The 21564-nt window shown below is 37.6% G+C and overlaps 1 protein-coding gene across 1 annotated transcript in view; it reads right to left on the bottom strand.

Moving 5' to 3' along the window:
• Positions 1–21564, bottom strand: part of ARHGAP28 (Rho GTPase activating protein 28) — a 146474-nt gene that overhangs the window by 19234 nt on the left and 105676 nt on the right. The window contains exons 6-11 of the mRNA XM_065889472.1: positions 16171–16255; positions 13961–14103; positions 11544–11709; positions 11325–11416; positions 8937–9014; positions 3958–4120 (exon numbers count right to left, since the gene is read on the bottom strand). Of these exons, the coding sequence (XP_065745544.1) occupies positions 3958–4120; positions 8937–9014; positions 11325–11416; positions 11544–11709; positions 13961–14103; positions 16171–16255 (727 nt within the window). The remainder of the gene's footprint in view (positions 1–3957; positions 4121–8936; positions 9015–11324; positions 11417–11543; positions 11710–13960; positions 14104–16170; positions 16256–21564) is intronic.

Below are 21564 nucleotides of genomic sequence, written 5' to 3'. Positions count from 1 at the left end.
TGCTGAAAACGTAGGGTATTCCAGAGCATCCAGGCTTTGCCTGTTCTTTCTGTATTCTCCCCAAAATGGTCTCTTGGTAGGGAGGTCCTGCAGGGAAGCATGACGTTCTGTAACCCCCGGGGAGCTCTCAAGTTGAAGGAAAATCTATCCATTTACGACTCAGTGGATAAAGGCAGTCAGCTGCCTATAGAGTTACTTAGCTTTACAGTAGTGGAAACACTCTCGTGACAAACTACTAGGTCACAGGAGGTCGTGTGCATCCGAGTTAGGAGTACATGATTATTGTGTGTAACCACGTAATGAAGGAACAGTTGGGAGGAGTATTTATAGGCTCATATCATATTGTCTCAGCACAATCCCCATGTGGATTTTAAAAAATTTATGTCAAATTTGTAAACAAAAAATGACACAGGTCCAGGTTGTTTTTGAAAATGGCTAATGCACACTGATGTGAGTTTGCCTGAATAACAGGCACTAGCAGGAGTATATCTCAGTACAAAGCATTTGGGGACAGATAAGACATTATTTTAGTGCATAAATTGCAGGCTAAGGGCTGTCTATAATTTTCCAATGCAACCCAAAAAAACCTCTGGGGGGAAACAATAGATGCATCTGCATCTGACGAAAGGATGCAGGCTATTTCCATTAATTCCAGATAAATTACAAAGTTCCCTTTAAGATTAAAAATCTAAACTGGCAAATAATCCATGTTCATTATGCTTAGAAAACCCGGCCCTACACTGTTTTGTGGTTAATAGTTTTGTAATTAATTCATTTATTGCACCCTGGTTAAGAGTCATTTTTTTCACTCCTGAGGTCATTATTATCTCAGAAAGTTATTAAACTTTTCATGAAAGTATCTAAGGTTTGATTGATGAACTATTAGTCATTTAATTTTATGGGCAATTTTTGGACCAAGTTTGAAAAGAGAAAAGAGAAAGTAATTACACTAGTGGAAAAGACTACATTCTCTGACCTCCGTTTTAGAGTAAATACAGGGGCAGCTTAAACACACAGATGTCCACAGTTCTTCCCTTCAGAAAATCTCATTACAACGAGAGCTTACTCCAGGTGGCAAAAAGGCCATTCTTCCCGATGGCAGCAGCCCAGAATGTTGGGCTTCCTGTGGGGTTGGCTAGTTATCAAATCAATCACGACAATATAGTATTTTTCACTTTCAAAGTCATACAAAGAAATGCGGACCGTCCTGTGAAACTTTTCAGGATATTTTCCAGATTCTCTCCCTTCACTGAAGTGTATTGGCTTCAACATCTGAATAATGATATTAAGAAAAACTAAATATGATTTCCTTCTTAAATATGATTCTCCAAACAGGTTTTACATGGTGATTGACTCCTCCTTGTATAATTCCATAAGACCAAAAAATGAAAAACTAAAACCAAAAAATCCTCTGTGGCACCATTTGTTTTGATGAATTGTTCAGTATATAAACTGCAGATCAAAGTGAAGTTAAGACTTCTGCAGTCTGTTTTCCAGGACAGCAAACTTTACAGAAGATTCTGTGTTTCTCTGACTTTGAAATAGAGGGAGGGAGTTCTGTTTCTGGTATGGCTGAGTAAGCTCCTACCCAATCAACCCTCCTTAAGACAACTGTACACTCTGGACAATGTACAAAAAACAACTACCTGAGGCAGTGGAGAATGAACAAAAGCAGGCAGATTTAGGAGGGCATTGGACACTTGGCATTAGGGAATGGCACAGGGAGAGTGTCCAATTTCCTGGCTTTTAGTTTGAAGTCAGGCCATAGACAGCAATGGCATGAGGTGGCTGAAATTCCAAAAGAAAACCCCAATCTTTCTGGCCTGAACAAAGAGAGGGCAGGGTTCAGGAGGACCACAGCCACTGGGAAGTTATGGGGAATCCCAGAAAGGGAAGGTCAAGAGATAGAAGGCCTTAATTCTGGTGTAAAATCCACCCAAATGTTGGATCACCCCATAAACCATGCATATGTGGAGTAGCACAGGTAAGTATTAAATAGCAAATTGTCTGCTTAAATACAAATAAAAAACAAAACTAACCAAAAAAACCCCACTCCTTGGAGAAATATTACAGAACACAGAGTTTCCAAAAAAATATTCACAAGGTTCTGGATACAGTTTAAACTTACTTGACATAAACAGTGACCCATTTTCAAGGGAAGAGACAGTCAACAGAGACCAACCCTCAGATGACCCAGATGTTGGAACTAGTTATGAAGCAGCTATCATAACTATGCTCAATGATATGAAGGTAAATATGCTTACAATGAATGAAAAGATAGGGAATGTCAGCAGATAAATAGAAAATAGTTTTAAAGTAGCAACTGGAGATTCTAGAACTGAAAATATACAATATCTGAAATAAAAAAGAAAGAAGATTCGAGTCCTGGTCTGGGAAGATCCCACATGCCACGGAGCAACTGGGCCCATGAGCCACAACTACTGAGCCTGCGCATCTGGAGCTTGTGCTCCACAACAAGAGAGGCTGCGATAGTGAGAGGCCTGCGTACTGTGATGAAGAGTGGCCCCCGCTTGCCACAACTAGAGAAAGCCCTCACACAGAAACGAAGACCCAACACAGCAAAAATAAATAAATAAATAAATAAACTCCTACCCCCAACATCTTCTTTAAAAAAAATAATAATAATAAATAAATAAAATAAAGAATGAAGAGAACTAGTTCTTTCTTTCATAAAACAAAAATACTACATCATACAAAGAAAAGAGATACTGGTCACAGCATGTCAATTAAAGCTTAGAAAAGGACTGCCTTGTCTTATATTCTTTTCTCTGAAGACATAGTGGATTATTTTATGAATCTAGTTTAGTTAAAATTTTTGAAGATTTAGAACCAACTAATTTTTAGGACAAATTTTGTCATACAACTTAAGATGTGACTATTATTTTCTATGATTGTGATTTTAAGGATTTTATACTTCTGGTCAACCTGCAGAAGGTTATAAACTGGCAGATACGGGTAATACTTGCTACGCTCATGTAGTGTTTTAAAATTTGAATTTGTGGCTGACATTTTCAAATGAAGAGTTTCGTCATTAAAGCCTGGATTTTGGCTTTCACTCCTGCATGGTAACCATCATCCGGAGCTGAGCAGTGGCCAACCTCTCTATATGGGATATGTCCTCCCAATCTGGCCACGGTCCCTTTCTGTCCATATAGAATCACCATTTACCTAGCATGCTTATACATATTTAGACTTGTGACTCCTGAATTCTTCAGGTTGGTAGTCAAAGCCCACACTATGTAGCCTCATCCTACTTTTCTAAATTTCTCTCATCACACCTTCTTCAATATTCAACCTTTAGGATGAAATTACTTTCTGACTGCCAAATGCAACACACACTGTCCAGTTTCTATACTTTTTATCCAAGTACCTCAGTTAAGGCCTCATCTATGTGACTTTTTAAGTTTCAGAAACACTATGTGATACTGTAATTTTCAGAGACAAAACACCTTCTTACTGCATGCTACATCATCAGACCCAGGACCTCGGATTTAAAGAAGGGAGAGATCTTATATTTTTTGAAGGACTATTATACACCAGACACTATCCTAGATGTCTTCATTCAATACCCACAACAACCCTGACAAGTAATTATTATCTGTAATTTACAGGTGCAGCAGTGAAGCTCAGAAAGGTTGACTGCATAGTTAACAGATGGTTGAGCAGGAATTCAAATCTCAAGAGCCAGGTCTTTCTGAAACCCTCTCTGCCTTTTAATGATTATAAAACCCTCTAAATCATATCAACCAGACTCAGAAATATAAACATGTGAAGAGATGACAGTTTACCATCAAACTCAATAGCTCATCAAGCAGTACCAGGAAATAGCAAATCTAGACATTTATGATCACATCTGATTATGCATATTTCTTCTGCTCTGTGCCACTTTATTGACCTTGTAACTTAGTCCATTCACACTTAACTTCTTCCACCTACTTTCCATTAGAGTGATGAAAGCAGGTATATATTCCACAGGGAAGAGAGAGGTGGGTAGTTCTCTGAAAAATGCTTTCAACATTACTGCAGCTTCTCTGTGGCACATTTTCTCCCATTTAAACTTATCAGCATTAAACTTGGCATCCAGTTCTTCACGGTATTGCTGAAAATCAAGGAAGATAGTGAGTTTTACCACCTGATCCTCCCCCTTTAAAAACTATCATTACATAAACTATTTTTGTAATTAGATTGAAAAGCCAATATCTACTAAGCTTATCTTTTTTCAACATGATTAAAGAACTGAAATGGCTATTTCTGAATATATCTTAATTTTAAGTTTTCTAAAATCCTTTTAGAATAATGTTAATCTTAAAATAATTTGCCATCTATACAAATACAGAAGTTCTTTACTCAGATCATAGTTTCATTTATATGGTTTTGGTAGAACACTGCCTATGCCCACATCATAAATGCACTGCTAGATTTTGACAAAGCCTCCACCTCCCCCTTTTCTTCAATAATGCCTTCCTTCTGCCACCCTGTCTTCTGTTTCTAAATTAGATCAAGAATGTATGCCTCTTGGCTAGTTCACATACAGAATGAGAAATATCCCAACAAAGGAACTCTGACCTCACTGCAACATGCACACCAATGATATCTTCCTGGAGCAGTTACAGCAAAGTTTTATGCCAAGACGTACACATGTCTTCCACATGTCTGCATGTTTGCCCAATCCTTCGTAAGGTTGGGAACACTGTGTAAATACTTTTTAAAACAATCACTAATCGTCCTTAAGTTTTACTTGGGTTATACATTTTACATTATTAATTCATTTGATGACCAGTGCCCCCCATTCTACTGCTCCCTTGAATTAGAGTTTACCAGTAATACCAGGCAGTTATAGTCAGTTTTCCAACTGACAATAACTGCTTCAAAAAGGATTCTTAAAAAAAAAAAGGGAAAACTCTGAAAATCCTTAAGGCCTTTGCTTTATTCTCATGAGACGCCTAAGTCTTCCAGCCTTGAATATGTAAGAGAAGCCAGAGAACGACAAGGTGAGATTTATCTTTCCTGACAGGCAGGCGGAAAAGTGATTTGGGGGAGCTCGGAGCTCGGCACTGGCTGGGAAGCAGGCCAGAGATGCAGAAAGCAGTTATCGGGCTAGGGCACCATTTCTGGTGATGGATCATCGAGGACTTAACCTGGATAAGCAGTTGTAGGATAGAAAGAAGAGGTGGCATTTAAGAAACGCCTAGGAGGGAAAATTCTCAAGAATCAGTAATGGATTGAACATGAGACTCAGAGGGAGAAATAACAGTCCAGGATGACTCTCAGATTGCTAGCTGGAGTAATGGGCAGATGGAGGTGTTGTTAACAGGAAATAGAGGGGGAGGAGTAAATGTTTTCCGTCCACTGCCTGGTACCACTGCCATAAGGCAAAGGGGAAACTGTTTTGCAAGTGGGCAGGAAGTATTGGCAAGAGCAGAATAATTCAAATCCACTGCCCACAGACCTGTGCCACAGGAAGCTACCTGAAACCTAAGAGGCAACATGGCACCAGGGTCAAGGGCAGGCTCTATAACCACATTCTTTAGGTGTTTATCCTAATTCCACAACTGCCTAGTTGTAGGCCTGTGAGATTTCTCGCTCCATAAGAGGGATATTAGGGATTTCCCCAGCAATCCAGTGGTTAAGACTCCAAGCTTCCAATGCAGGGGGTGTGGGTTCGATCCCTGGTCAGGGAACTAAGATCCCACATGTCGTGTGGTACAGCCAAAATTTTAAAAAATAAATAAATAAAATAAAGTCAAGAGCAATCATATTTTTTTGAAAAGATGGATATTAGAACAACCTCACAGAGATTAAATTGGATACTACAATGTAGAGCTCAGGGGGCAGGGCCTGCATACAGAGAGTGCTCAGGAAATGCTGGCTGCACTTACCCTCCCCTCGTCTGGGTCTGCTACAACCTCTAATGTTATTACTACAGGAAACCCATGTGTATGTGGTGTGGATATTCTGGTAATAACAGCACCTCGTCTTGTCTAGACGGCCAGCGTGAGACAAACGGAGAAGTTTGGACCAGAGCACAGTGGAAGTAGGAGCAGAGCTGACATGTCCACAGTGGTCCTAAACATGAAGCCCTATGAACCAGGGGCTGAGTCTTCCTTGCCAGAGACGTGTACATGTTTAAAAAAAGTCATGCTTTCTGTCCACTGTTAATGAGAACACCAGGCAAGGGTCAGGAGCCATGTCCTTCAATCTCCTCTGAGCAAATATATAACCTGCTTCCAATTTTGAGGTAATTTTATAAAAATGCAAATAACCTGCTTTCAGCTTCAAAAACCAGTTCAGGAAGGGAAACCAGCAGACCAGGTAACATCACTATAAAACATTTAGAGCAGCCTCCGAATAACTGACACGAGTCAAAAAAGAAAACCGTGCATGTCAAACCAGTCTGCCTTCTTCCATGAAATATATTCCCCGGTGTTTGGCTCAAATTTCTGTCATTTTTGGAAAAGAAAATCACTGGAAACACCAAAGCATTAAATTGGTTCCAAATGATCTGAGGCCTCACATCCAGGAATGGGCTGGGCAGTTATGTGCTCCGTGTGGCTAAAACCAGCAGCGTCCCCCAGGGCTACTCCCCTGTGAGTCTAACCAGGACTTGAAAGCACAACCCAGGCTGGCTTCTTCATAATGATACCTTCGTGTTAGCATCATCCACTTGGCACAATTTGAGGATAATTACAATGTTGTTTTTTTTTTTAACTTTCTTTCCCCAAGCACATTCGTAGATGAAAAATTTTTTTAAAGTTTAAAGTTTGAACAAAGAAGAGAAATAAAGGCCCCTTTACTATATCAAGTTACAATGCCTTTCTAACTGCAATACTCCCGTTTCTGTTCACTGGCCCAGAGTTCTTTCACATTGGCTTTCTTGGAGCTCAAACCACGAAAACATCTGGATTACATTTTTCGGACTAATAAGAGATGGAATAAATAGGCTAAAACTACATAAAACCTATTAAGGGCCAAAAGGGACGTTTACCTAAATGTGGTTCAGGAATGCATGTGCCTATTAGAACACGTTAAATGAATTATTGGCCTTTGATAAGTATTTTTCAGTCAAAGATTAGCTAAAGAAAAGCAACTTGTGCTATGATGTTAAAATTCATACACACAAGAAATGTTGTGTAATGTTGTCTCCTTTTGATTATTTTCAAAAATAGAATTTTAAGTCATATCCATTATGTTCCCCCTACACACACACGAACACACACACACACACACACACACACACACACACACACACACAGTAAGAGTCAGTAAGAATATGTGCGAATACAACTTCCCTATTATAGAGGGAGGTTTAGAGGGATGGAGTCTAATTCTGTTTAGGAAATTCATTTTCCTGACTTCATTTTGGTTCTCTGACTCTACAGATATAACCACAAAGACTTAACCAAAACTAGTAACAGCTTTTGTCCTCAGATTTAGGATACATTTATTTAGAAGTATATATAAAAAACATACCTGTGAGAACCTGAAACAAAAAGTAGATCCCATTCAGAGAGGACAAACCTTAAGGATCCACTAGGAATTTTCCTGCCTTCCAAACGAACTTGTGCCAGTATTTAGTAATTTCTACTCCCAGGGAAGTCACAGCCCCCCCAAATGCGCTGATCCCTCTGTCACTGGCAAAGTGCAGAGCACTGCTCAGTTCTTCAAAAAAGAACTGGCTGTTCATCGGCAAAAATGCAGGTAGCTGACTCCCCAGGTGCTGGCACCTTCTGACTGGCCTCAGGCCCTTCCCTGCAGGCAGCCCCAGCAGTGACAGTGAAGCGTGGGGCTGACAGGGCACAGGGAGAGAGTCCCACCTGCACCTGGTCTGAGGCTCAGCCCGCCCAAGCCCACCTCCTCCCCCTTGATCCTTGAGAAGCACGGTCCCTCGATAACCGTCTTCTACTCCTAACTCTGTCCCAGCACCTGCTTCCTGGAGCTTCCAATAGACACAGCCTATTTACTCTCAGTTTCCCCTTTGAAAAATATCTCGTCATACGTCTATATGAAAACTCTGAGACTTCTGATACAACTAGAATTTCCCAAAACATGTGCCCAGATGAATTAGTGAAGAGATGCTTTCCTGCCCCTACACAATTCCTTTTACTAGTTCAAACACAACCAAGTTCACTTTTCCCTCTCCCTGAGATTTTTTTTCTCAAGGATTCATTATTGAGAACTGCTCATGTTTCCATGCCCACCCACCAGGGGAATGTACAGGGCAGGGAGGGACGCTTCATTGTGGGGGCGCACTGGCACACAAAGTGGGATATCATACTGGAAATTTATGAGAAAAGCTTTTCTTTTCTAACAATTCTATTTTTTTTGCTGTACTTGAAGAGTTTCCCACCATACAGAGGTAGGAAAGTAAAGGAATTCACATTGCATGGGTGGTTTTATATGTAGAAACTAACATTACCTTAAATGGAATTGGGTTTTAGAACTGCTAAGTGAGTGTTCTAGTGGTTACAGCCATTCCTACCAATTCTTATAAGGACTTCCATTAAAAGGAAAGCCAAAGAATGTTTCTAAGTTTGAAGCAATTGACAATGGAAATCAGGGATCATCTAATACTGGCTTAGTGAATTCCATGACTGAGAGGAACACAAAAAAGCTAAACTGTTTAACACAAAAAACAATGATGGGACATTTCAACTTTACCAAATTAAAGACAAGCAGCAGTTTTTGATAGTGAATTGATGTGTTCTTTCATTGTTGTTGGCTTTTTATTGTTGTTGTTTTAGTTTAAAGGAATACACAACTCAGGATCATGGAACACAGGTATTGAGGAAAGCTCTATAGGGCCAAGTGGTAGTATCAAAAAACAACAACAAACAACTGGACACACCTGATGCCTGTGTGAACTTGGGTCTAGCTAGCTGAGATCTCTAACGAGGAAGAGAGAAAATGTTTGGTACCTTGACTTTAGCAGTACATCCTGAAAGTCGAAAAATCCCTTCAGATTCCAGACCCGATTCTTCAACTTTCTGAAAGAACTGGAAAGCAATGATACATTACAAAAATAAATACCTCCATATGATTACAAACATTTGAAATAATAATGATGATGAAAACAATCGATACATTACCAAGCATATATACATGCCTGGTACTTGAATGCCTAGTTAAATGTTCACACTATCCCAGGAGGTCAACATTAGCCTCCAATTTGCAAATGAGGAAATGGAGACTTAGAGCTGTTTTCCACTTTCCCCAGGGTCAACCTCAAAAGTAATGGCACCAACTCTCTCAAGCTCGTGCTCTTAACCAAGAAACTACACTGCCACTTAACTATTTTAAGATCTGATTACTGTATCTCTTTCTGCAGACTGACCAATAAGAAAAGATCCTAAATTTACTATCATTAGTTGCACTATTCTGGCTAAGAAACTATAGGGATTCTCGAAATCTGACCAAGGGATTACATACTGTAAAGGCTTATAGGTCTCATGAGCTCTCATGGTAATGATGATGGTTTATTATTAAATAATATAAACACTAACACTGATTGTGCACTTACTGTGTGTCAGATAACATTCTCAACACTTTACGTACATTAACTTATTTAACCCTCACAATAATCCTATGAGGCGGGTACTAGTGGAATCCCCATTCTACTGCTGAGGAGACTGAGGCACGGAAAGGAGAAAGGATCTGCCCACGTTCACACAGCAAGAGCAGGATCCAGAGTCTCTGCCATTTTCCCTTCATGAAATGATGGTGCCTGGAGCTAAGGTAGCTCCTGTAGGTATGAAGAGAAGTAGATATTTAGGAGAAAGAAACATGTTCATAAGAAAAGACTCTCCCACAGGAGTAGAAGAGCAATGCCTCAAGCTGTCTTAAATGAGGAGCAGTAACTAGAGCTAGCATCTACTGAGATGCTAATACGAGATAAACCCAGATTTAGTTTTAACTAGCACTTATTGTGCACCTTCCATGTGCTAGGATTTTGCACCTACTCAACAATATAAATTCTTGTGTTGAATCTTCTCAGTCTTAGATTTTTATGCATTTTCTTCAGACTCTGTCCTTTCACTGGAGGACAAAGGGCATTATTCTGGTTCTAATTCAAGGAACGAAAGGAAATCTTAGAGTCACCATGGATTTGGCCTTGGGTATACATACTGTGTCCCTTTTTGCATCTACCTCTTGTATGTTCTTGGGCAAGTTACCTCACCCTACGATGCCTCCGTTGCCTCACCAGTAGAAGGGAGATGATAACACCGACCTCTTGGGGCTGCTCGGTGCTGTACAGACGTGACAAGGTACAGACAGCCAGGTGCAGGAGAGGTGCCCTACAGACGCACACACTGGGTGTCGCCCGCATCCTCTGGCCCCCTGGTTGCCATCCTCCCTGATCCTATTGGCAGCCAATCAATCACCTGATTTGAGGAGCAGCTCAATTTGAGGTATTGGTAGCAAAATTAAGGAAGATAGTAAAGAGACATAGAATTGTTATTGTGAATAAAGTAAGTATGTTTCCTCACTCAGTATTTTCTCATATCATTTAAAAATTGAATTGAAAATTCAACAAGATTTGTGTTTAGGGCTTGGAATTTTACTTGTGCCACCGGATGTCACTGTTGAATAAATACATAATTAAACCAGTGTAAATTGTTGGCTATAAAAAAACGTGACACAAAAGCAAATGAGCCATTAACCAGTGATGGTCACAGAGAAACCACATACAATAGTTCAGGTAATATCAGTTTCAAAACCTCCCAAACCAAAATTCTTCTTTGTGTAAATGGATCGTACCTTCTCAGTCATACCTCAAACACCACCAGAATAAGCTGATTTTTAGACTTTACTTAGCTTTGTCTGGAAAATTCATTTAAACAATTATACATACACATTTAAAAACACCCAACCTGTGATATATCTCAGCAAATACTTGTATGATTAGTAAATGGACTGCTAATAATTAAGTCATCTCTTATACAGGACAGAATAATCAAATACACACACACACACACAAACACATACATACACACAAATAACATTTTTTAAATATTCAAAGAAATATAAATGAAGGAAGCCATGTGACAGAGCATCTGCACTCATCACCTGATGCTTTATGATCAGACAATGAAACAGGCTCCAGAAGTTCTCAGCAAGGCAGGCATGCCCAAGTGTTTGTGGATGTCATGTGGATGTATGGAGGAAACCCGGAAATCACCAAGGCCCAAGTCCTAATAGGGCTTTAGTGTCTTTAAATCTAGAGGAAAATTCATTAGTGGGTTTACAAATAGCACATTGCAAGCACAGGGCTCTATTAACTCCCCCTTTATTTACATTGAACTCACTTTTTGTAACACAAGGGGAACTTTCACTCCAGCATCTTTCCTTCGGTCATTTTCCAGCAGGACCGTAAGAGGAACTCCAAAAATCCCACTGTCTTCATTGTAAAATAGGTGAGAAAGAAAAAAGAATCAGAAAAGCACCATCTTATTCCCATGTATCAAAGTCTTAAAGCCAGAATAAGTCTTTTTGTTTTGTTTTGTTTTCAGAATAAGTCTTAATACCTCGTCCTTTTACTTTCTCCGTTTTGTTTCTTTTTAGTTGAATACGAAAGGCATCAAAAAAGGCCGTCAATTCAATCAGAGAGAGATGGCGGATTTTCTTCATGTCTTCAGCAGACAGATCTCCTGCTTCAGTTAGGCCAAATCTGGTTTTCTGAACAATAAATTTCTAAAATACATATTGAGGATATTTATTTTTTATGGCAGAGGAAAATTATTATACCTTCATTCAAATGCCACCTGGACATTCTAAGTCTGTACAGCAAGACATGCTATTCATTAAAAAAATCTCTGAGGAGCATGCTGCATCCCAGAAAGATTATGAATATGATTTTTAGAACATCTGCAGATCACTACTACACTAAATTGAAACAAAACAGTGATCTGAAGTGTACCATAACGTCATCATCACAACTGTGATGTAAAGAATGTAGGTAATTTCTCAACTGAAACTGATTGCACCTGCTTGCTGAGACAATAGTTATTCTACCTTAAAAATCAAATGTAGGTAATTCAGAATATTCTTAAAAAAGAAAAATGCACAGAAAGTGCCAAATAATTCTACTATCATTTTGAAGCCAATTATATTGTTATATTCTCCATTTCCACACTAGGAAACAAAATACACTAAAAGAACAATAAAAAACCCTTCAACAGTCCAGAAATATTGTGAAGACTATAAGAAGTAAGACCTTTAAAAAACAAGAGATTGTTCTTATAATAAATAACAGAAATATTACATATAAGTAATAATAATAAAATATAAGTATTATATAAGTTAATATATAATTACATAATAAGTAAAATATAAATTTTATATTTAAGTATATATATAAAATCCATAACAAATACTTTGCTCTCAGAAAACCTGGTATTGAAAGAAAATGGCTAAAGTAGAAATATACAATAGTTATTTAAATTACAAAGTTGTAAGTATACATTCTCCATAGGAGTTCCCTAAACTAGAGCTTCCTTGGGATTTTTAAAGCATCTTCCAATTCATTCATTCATTCATTCAACAACTGTTCTTTGAAATTCCAAGCATTTAAAAGCTAAACAACAAAACATAGGGTGTGGTCTGAGGTATACCTTGTGCTATTAAACACTTGGTTATTTTACCTTCTTTCTGAGACCAAGGCTCCACATGACAATAATACATAACAAGAACAGCAACACAACAAGAACTGCAATCATTACTGAGCAATTATTGACACTACGTGCTACATCCTATGCAGAGCTCTTCATGGGAGGCTGCCCTGCACCCAAGGTGAGCCCAAACTCAGGAGGAGACAGACATGATGAGGAGACTGGGGGTCAGCATCCTCTCTTGGACAATTCTCTCCAAAGATTCAGAGGGACTCCCCCTGCAACCAGAGTCCCAGAGCTGGGTTCCCTCTTTTGTCCCAGAATGCCACTGTGCCCTCCGACATAGAGGCTGCATAGGGTCCAGGAGGGGTTTTGAAGATGGACACGTGTAGGTTTAAATTCTGTTTCTGCCTCCTATTAGCTGTGAAGATTTGGATATGTTACTTAGCTTGTTTGGGCCTCAGTTTCCTTAACTGTAAAATGGGAGCAATCACTAGGATGATGAGAACTAGAATACCTACTGCAGTGTCTGGCCCATAGAAGGCTCCTGGTGGGTCTTACAGTTCTTGCCCTGTCCTCTTCCCCTCCGTCACAAGAATGGTCCAGGCCACCTGGGGCAAAGCCTCTGCCTGATTCTAGATGACTCATTCCTCTAGCCCTGAAACTGCCTGAGCCCTGCTCATCATGCCTCCAGCCCTGATCAGCACAGAATATTCAGGACTCCACATCTTGAACTCTTCACAAATGCACTGACTGAGTAGCAAATAGATCAGTGTAGCATATTTCCTGTATTGGGCTTTCAGAATATAATTATCCTGGATATACATAATGAGGCTTTCAGGCTAATGAACTATGTAGCTCTACTTTACCATCCCATAATAATATTACAAATTCTTGAATTTATTTTTGATGAGTTTTTAGTGTCTGCCCTATAAGCTCTCACTTCTTATTGTTAATGACTGTGACTTTCTGACATGTGGCTTCTAATGCACAAGTAGGTATACAGTTACAGTTAGAACTGGCATCAACCTATAAGTAAAGTAAGGATAGAAAGTGCATGAAAGCACACAAGCCAAGTGGAAATCCTATTTCATCTATAAAGCAGTACTCAAGCATATACCCTAGCAACTCTTCCTCAACCCAGGGCTGCCAGGTACAGCCAGGCAGGCTGTGTACTGCACAACAAATAATGTCCCTGGTGTGATGCAACACTGATGCCTGGCCTCTCCCCATGCCCTTGTGCACACACAAAGAAATTTTTTTAAAAATCCTAGTTTGTCCCACAGAGAAGTCACAGGAAGCTAGTGGAATAATCATGAAAGGTTTTTACTTACAGGTAAAACATAGTCTTCTTTCTTAAAATCTGACTTCTTCAATTTATTTCTTTTTGGAGCCTCTGTAACCATTTCTGAATAAGATACTTCAAAGGACAGCTCTTCAGCTGGTAGTGGAATGTCCCTTTCCAGATATTCATCATCTAAAGAACAGAGGATGTGGAATATTTAATATGCCATTTAATCAATCAATACCATTTACTGTAAAATAAGCACAAAATGTTTACAAGTTAATCCATAAGCACATTAGAATGTTTACATCCAGGAAAAGCATTAGACTCAGCCAGAATGATTTCAGTTAAGCAATTAATGTAGTGTCATCAGATTTCCACATGAACAAACTTCTATAATCATTATCCAAGCAAACTTTCTATTTAACCTGATGTTTTTAATTTTAGATGTTTATGTCTCATGAAAAGCATTGAAGATTAATTAGAAAGACAAAAATGAAATATTTCTATATATTCTCATGATATTAAAATTAAGTCCATCCAGACCCAACGTTGCTGCTATTGGGGAAGCAAAAGCTTAAAGCAGAGGGAGAAAGGGTGGAGGCCCCACAGGAAATTCCTGCCTACTTTCATTCCTCTTGGGTTTTTCCCAAACTGTGGAACTGTGCCTCTTAAGATTTGTTCAAATTCAGTTTGCTCTTCACTGCTAGATTTGTTCAGGTGAATTAATCCTGATTCTTGTGATTTTGTATCGTTACCTGACCTCGTATGATGCACATTACAAAGCTAAATGGGTGACAAGTACTGTCCCGTATCCATGTTTCTCTCAAGTCTGAAATTAAGACAATAGATTCCTTACCAAAAACAAGTGAAATCATTTGAGTAAACCTGAATCTGATTTTTGACTAAGAGTTTGGCTTGCCATCTTGTTTCATTGCCTGGCAAAACTGTTCATATGTCATGAAAATAATTATTTGATTACAAAAAAAAGAGCTCATCTCTTTTACCCTCTTCTATAGACAGTGACTAGATGAAAACCAAACAGAACAAAAGGAACAAAAGATAGAAATGACAGAAGACCTAGTTAATCTCAATTAAAAGTTTAACAGACAAAAAAAAAAAAAAAAAAAAAAAAAGTTTAACAGAGAAATTTGTAAACCAACAAATTTAAAATTCTAAACAGTTTTACTGAATTAAAACACAATAAATAGATACAGTAAGTACTCAGAAAATAATGAGGGCACAGTTAAGATTTTCACTCGTCATACAGAGGCTTGCATGCAAATCAGAGTAAGATTAATTGTTAAATAAAATGCTAACTTCTTAAGGACCTATGGACAGATTCTTTGGACAGTGTTGATTATACAGGCCGATACTCCAAATCACCAGACTACTCCAGGTAGACTTTTATCTTTTAGTGGTATGAGTTGAACTGAATAACAATATGGCAGCAAATAGAATGATGTGGAATAATTTACAGCAAATCCATTCTCTTCGATTTTTCTTTTTTTTCGGAAACAGCTTTATTAAAATGTAATCCACATGCCTAGAATTCACTTATTTGAAGTGTATAGTCAACGGTTTTTAGGATATTTGCAGAGTTGTACAACCATCGATCAATTTTAGAACATTTTCATCACCCCAACTTATTTGAGTTTTGAAGCTAATGCTGCAAGTATGGGGTTCTGCTGTATCTGAGAAGACGGTGCATTATTTACGGAAAATTTTGAGGGATCACAAAAGTGTGGCCTAAAGGGGCCTATTTCTAACAAGGAGGATTTGAGATTCCATACTGGGCCCATGCAGAGTATCCAATGCTCAAGTGGAAGAGGCCCATTTAAAAGCTAACCCTGTTACTCTGTATATCACAAGCTGCTCTGCTGCTGCATTTACTTGAGCATAATCAGAGGTTCCTGGAAGCGGTCTGCTTCCTGGTCTGCTTGACACTGTTAAGCAGATCCAGATTACCTGTGAGAGAGGCCCCAAATCAAAGACACTGCCTAAGTGAGTAGTTTCTAAATGATGCCGTGGGAGTAAAGGTGGAAAAGATTCTGCTTCCAATGTGGTTCAATTAGTTTCGTCTGGTATGACAGATGGGCTGTTTGGAGGTGATGGGAGGAGAGGCCCGGGTGACAGAATCAAAAAGGGGAGAAAAAACACTTACATTTTGCTTTCAGAAATTCACTTCTCACTGAATTGAGTGCCAGCACAAAAGCAAAAAGACACAGCTTGAGTTCAGTAGGAGTTTGTGTCACTCACCAGTCACTGCGTTCTGCACCGACTGTCCAGGGTCTGCTGAGCCATTGGAATGAGCTGGCACATCTGGAATAGTCTCCAGGATAGACTGTGAAACAAGGGAAGACGAACACAAAACAGCTTATCATAAATACAGTCTACCCTACGTTTCAATCTGATTTATGTTCTGCTGTATATTTGAATTCTTTTCACAAAAAGCAATTCTTGATTCCATGAAGGGCTTGCATCTGATTTCCTTTGTTTTCTCACTCAGTTCACACCTGTACAGCTCACACAGTTTTCTCAAAAGAGAACTAAGTCAAGGTCAAAATAACCACATCTTCTTAAATGTTTGTTGTCATACAGTTCCTAACGTAAAAATTACAATGCTTGATGTCACATAGTTTGATGATTATTATATTTGTTATTCTTGATGCAGCTGGTCACATATTTTGGTCGTAAACTCTAAGTCATGACATAGCTAGATGGTTAGTGACAGGGATGCTGGAGCCAGATTGCTTGGATTCTAATCCTGGTTCTTCCACTTCGTGTGACTTCAAGCAAGTTACAGGACTCTCTATTGCTTAATCTCCTGATCTGTAAAATGAAGATGATAATAGAACATATTTCAACAAGTTATTCTGGATTTTAAATGACTATAAATCACATGGAATAATATCTGGCACATAGTGAGTACTGCATGAGGGCTAGCTACTATTAATATACTCATACATTAACTTCTTTGCTAGGAAGTACAGAGTGATAATAACTACCAACAATTTAAGTACGTTTTCTAGTTCAGTGTCCTCTCTTACTTAATTTCCTACTTTCTTCACTGCAATCCTGCCAAAGCACTGCACTCCCCTGCAATGTTATCAGAAGTTGAGTAATTAACTTTGTAGAGCTCTGTAGAGCTTTGTAGAGCTCTAACTCAGGTTGGATGGGTACTAGTAAAAACTTACACACAAATTCTACCATTTCTACCAATATAAATTTTAACGTGGAAGTTATCAGCTGTGAGTATGTGTGAGGGTGAAAATCTGCTATTCCATCAAGAACCTTTTTTATGCTCTTCACACATAAGTCTGTTCTTTTTCCCCCAGAGCCTGATGTCACTCATATTTATTTAGCAATATGAACTGAACACCTGCTTCATGAAAGATCCTTTATTATGTACTACAAATTGCACAAGGGAATCTCGAATGCTGAGCTTTGCGTTCTCTTTTTCCTATTTTATTCCAAAGGAGATAACATATCTTATTGTGTAAACAGAATGTGAATATATTGCCAACTATTAAAACACAGATGCTCAATTATGTAATTGGTGGCTCTAAAAACTAACACTACAGATTAAAGATTACCTATACACTGAAATCCTTAAAAAGATGTGGAACACTTTTCAGTGGTTTCCTTATGTTTTTCTAGAAAGAAATGCTTTATTAAACTTTGTAATAACTCATCTATAGAAGAGAACACTCCTGAAAATTGAGAAACACTCATGTAAGGCTTGAAGCTGATGGCTTGGGATCCTTGAATGGACTAAATGTCAATTTTGTAATCTGTAAAGTGGAGAAGTGCCATCTGCTGTCTGGTTTAACTGGCCCCCAGCCAGTCTATAGTATTGAATGAGGTCCCACTTTTTGTAATATAAATTATTCTGGGACTTTCCTGGGGGAAGCAGAAATTTAAATCGTGACCCTTGCTCTTTAGCTATTTATAATGAGGAGAAGAGAGTAACATTTATGGAACATTATTAAAAGACAATCCACTCTTAAGAGCTAATTTCTATACTACTAGTGTTTACTGGAGAGTAAAGGAGAGGAAAGAGGTGCCACCCAAAAGGTTTCACTGAAGAGGTGGCTGACCTTGCACTGAAACAAGGAATGATGAAAAGGACTTACAAAGGCAGGGAGGAGGGCAAAGCATTCAGGCCAGACATGGAATTATAAATTTCAGGTATGGAAATCTGAAGCATTTTGGCTTCATGAGAGGATCAAGGAGAGCCTGATTTGCCAGGAGTTGAGACAAGGTATTAGAAAAATATGAGAAATATGTTAGTCAAGAAGGTTTTGAAAGCCAGGTAGAGATTCTCAGACTTAGACTCATAAGGGTTAAAACACAAGACAACAAATAAAAGAACATTCATGTGTTAAAGCAGGGGAATGACTTGGTGAAAATGAAAAGGAAGATCTCTCTGCCAATAAAGGGACCATGAGTTTTGAAACAGGTTGAATGAAAAGGCTCAGTGCTTGGTATTCATAATTTTAAAACATCCACTTACTCATTAAACATATCAATATTAGAATCTTTAAAATACTTTCACTAGTGATTTTAATGTATTTCAAACATAAATGCCACTCCCATTTAAAACAAACTTCCCTAGCTTGTCCATAATGGATCCTACCATTTCCCGACATGCCCAACCACTAGAGTTTCCCACTGGGGCCTCAGCTGCTTTAGGAGAGGCAAAGCTTCCTAACTACCAACGCTTGCTCTGCTGCCCAAATCCTACTGCACTGGGATTGGAGAGTAAGGGTTGAAGGATTATTATTTTAAATTCCAACATTTAGAAGGTTAGCACTATCTGCTTGAGCTCTCTTAAAACTAGACTTCAACTATCTGATATTTCCTTCACATTAAAGAAACACCATACCAAATATTTTCCGTGTTCATTACTTACAGGAGAAATTCACCGACTCGAAAGATGTTTCTGACCTTCCTGACAGGCTGCTTGGTTTTTTCTCATGGTTTCAATCTATGTGTTATAACTCTATACACTAAATCTGCCTGTGCTTCAGTCATTACAGACAATAAGGCTCCCCATATTCCTCTTCTGCATCTGAGATCAGAACTGATAAATCCGCCTCTTGCATCCACTAGGCCAAATTCCCCAGAGATGAACGTATATAAGCCACATTCACTGACAAATACGTAACCAATTTTGAAATAAAAAATATAATAAAAATTACAAAATCTATCCAAATGTGAATTTAAAGGCATTCCGATGCCATCTATGACATCTGAAATTATAAACTAAATATTAAAGACAATGAGAGTAATAAATTCCAAAAATCCATGTGAACAGCCAAAGTATTATTCAGATTACTTCTTAACCTTAAACACAAGTATAATAAAGTTTAAAAATAAATGGACACCAAGCGGGGAAAGCGGCAAGGGGCTGGGGGTGGTGGTGTGATGAACTGGGCGATTGGAATTGACATGTATACACTGATGTGTATAAAACTGATGACTAATAAGAACCTGCTGTATAAAAAAAATAAATAAAATAAAATTCAGGAAAAAAAAAAAGTTGTTGATGTAATGGATAAGTTCCAAGCAAATTCTTCTAAAAAGGGATATTCTGAAATTTTTGTGTCTGACATTAAAATGAGTATATATTTCAAAAAAAAAAAGAAGAAAAATGTTTATAACCCAAGAGACTAGGAAAAATTATCCAAGTAGATCCAAGAATGAACGAAAAAATTTAATAAGGATTAAATAAATTAATACGATAGAAAAAGTAGGCTTAATTAATTAAAGGTAGTGACTTTAAAAAAAAATACTGCCAACACAGGCAAGTATTTACATTCTGATAGACATAAATTTTAGGAAGAAAAAAGGAGTTAATAGCTACCTTCACAGAAAATTTTTAAATTATGCACCTAAACAAATGTGTGTATGTACATATATATATTTGTGTACATATGTGTTTACACACACACACGCCAACATATATTGAAATTTTAAATGAACTGGATGTTTTGCTAGAACAAATACACATTACCAAATTCATACAAGTTGGGATTGAAAGGAATATAATCCCTAAACCATCTATTGAAAAATTAATCAAAGCATTAGGTCTACAGTGATGCCAGACCTTGGCATAAAACTGTATATAATAGTTTTTACAGATTATATGTGTTTACACCAAAGTTTAATAAATAGCTCCAAAATACTGAAAAAGATTCAAAGTTCTCAACATGTTTGTACCAAGATTAGCATAACTCTGGTAATAACAAAAAGAAATATATTATAGGCTAACCCCACTTAGTAGAATAGTTGTTAAAAATGCTAAAATGGTAGCAAATCATATTCAGTAGCATAAGAAAAGAATAATATAACACAAGTAGGGTTTAACTAAGCAATGAAATTATAGTTCAACATTAGAAAAACTTATCAATGTAATTTCCTAAAGTAATTGCCTTTTAAAGAAGAAAAACAATACATTCATTTTAATAGATGATACAATCATTTGATATAACTCAATCTCTACTCCTGATAAAAGTAATACAAGGCTCAGAAACCCAGAACAAATATTCTTCTTAATAGTGAAACTTAGAAGAATTCATGAGAAAATCAAAAATGTATCAAAAGATCTCCATAATTATTATTCAATGTTATAAGTGCTTGAGGTTGGTTGAATAAGATAAGTAAATAAGATGAATAACTACAATCGTCCCTTGGTATTTATGGGGGATTGGTTCCAGGACCCCCAAGGACACCAAAATCCTCAAATGCTCAAGTCCCTTATACAAAACGTTGTGACGTTTGCATATAACCTATGCATATCCTTCCGTATACTTTAAATCATTTCTAGATTACTTATAACACCTAATACAATGTAAATGCTATGTAAATAGTTGCTGGTGCACAGCAAATTCAAGTTTTGCTTTTTGGAACTTTCTGGGATTTTTTTTTTCTGAATATTTTCAACCTGCAGTTGGTTGAATCCTAGAATGCAGAACCTAAAAATAAAGAGGGCTAAGTGTATTTTAAAGATTGGGCAAATAAAACTTTCAGTATTTCAGACGATGTCTGCACAAATTATAAAATCAAATGAAAAATTCTAAGAAATAAAAAAAGAATTTTCAGAAAGGAAACTATGAGAGACTTTTGTGAGTAACAAAAATACTTTCCTTGTATATCCACAAACACAGACAAGAAGATACCATGAAAAACCCCTACCATTTAAAATACCAATGAAAGCTATTAAGTTCCTAGTAACTAACAAATGAAAAAATGTGTAGGAAAAAATATGAGAGGAAATTATGAAATTTTATTGAAGGATAGAAGATACAAATGAATGGAAAGACACAATTTTTTCTCAGTGGGAAGATTCAATATTTTAAGATGTGAATTCTCTCCAACAATCTTTAAATTCAATGAAATTCTTAGTGGAGTACTAACAAGATTTTTATTTAATGGGTAGTGATAGCCTCAATGTAAGTTCATCTGAAAGAAAAAAATTTCTGAGAAGAGGAAAGAAAAATTTGATTCTAAACAAAATTTGATTCTAAACAATGATGGCAAACTTGTAACAAAATAAACAAAACATAGAGTCACAGTAATTAGGATAGACCCTGTATACGTAGAGAATTCACTTATCATAAAGGTGCAAATCAAACAAGTAAAAAAGAT

Source organism: Phocoena phocoena, chromosome 13, assembly GCF_963924675.1.
Source record: "Phocoena phocoena chromosome 13, mPhoPho1.1, whole genome shotgun sequence".
NCBI lineage: Eukaryota > Metazoa > Chordata > Mammalia > Artiodactyla > Phocoenidae > Phocoena > Phocoena phocoena.
Note: the sequence above shows the minus strand (reverse complement) of the source record. Positions and strands in the feature narration are given on the sequence as shown.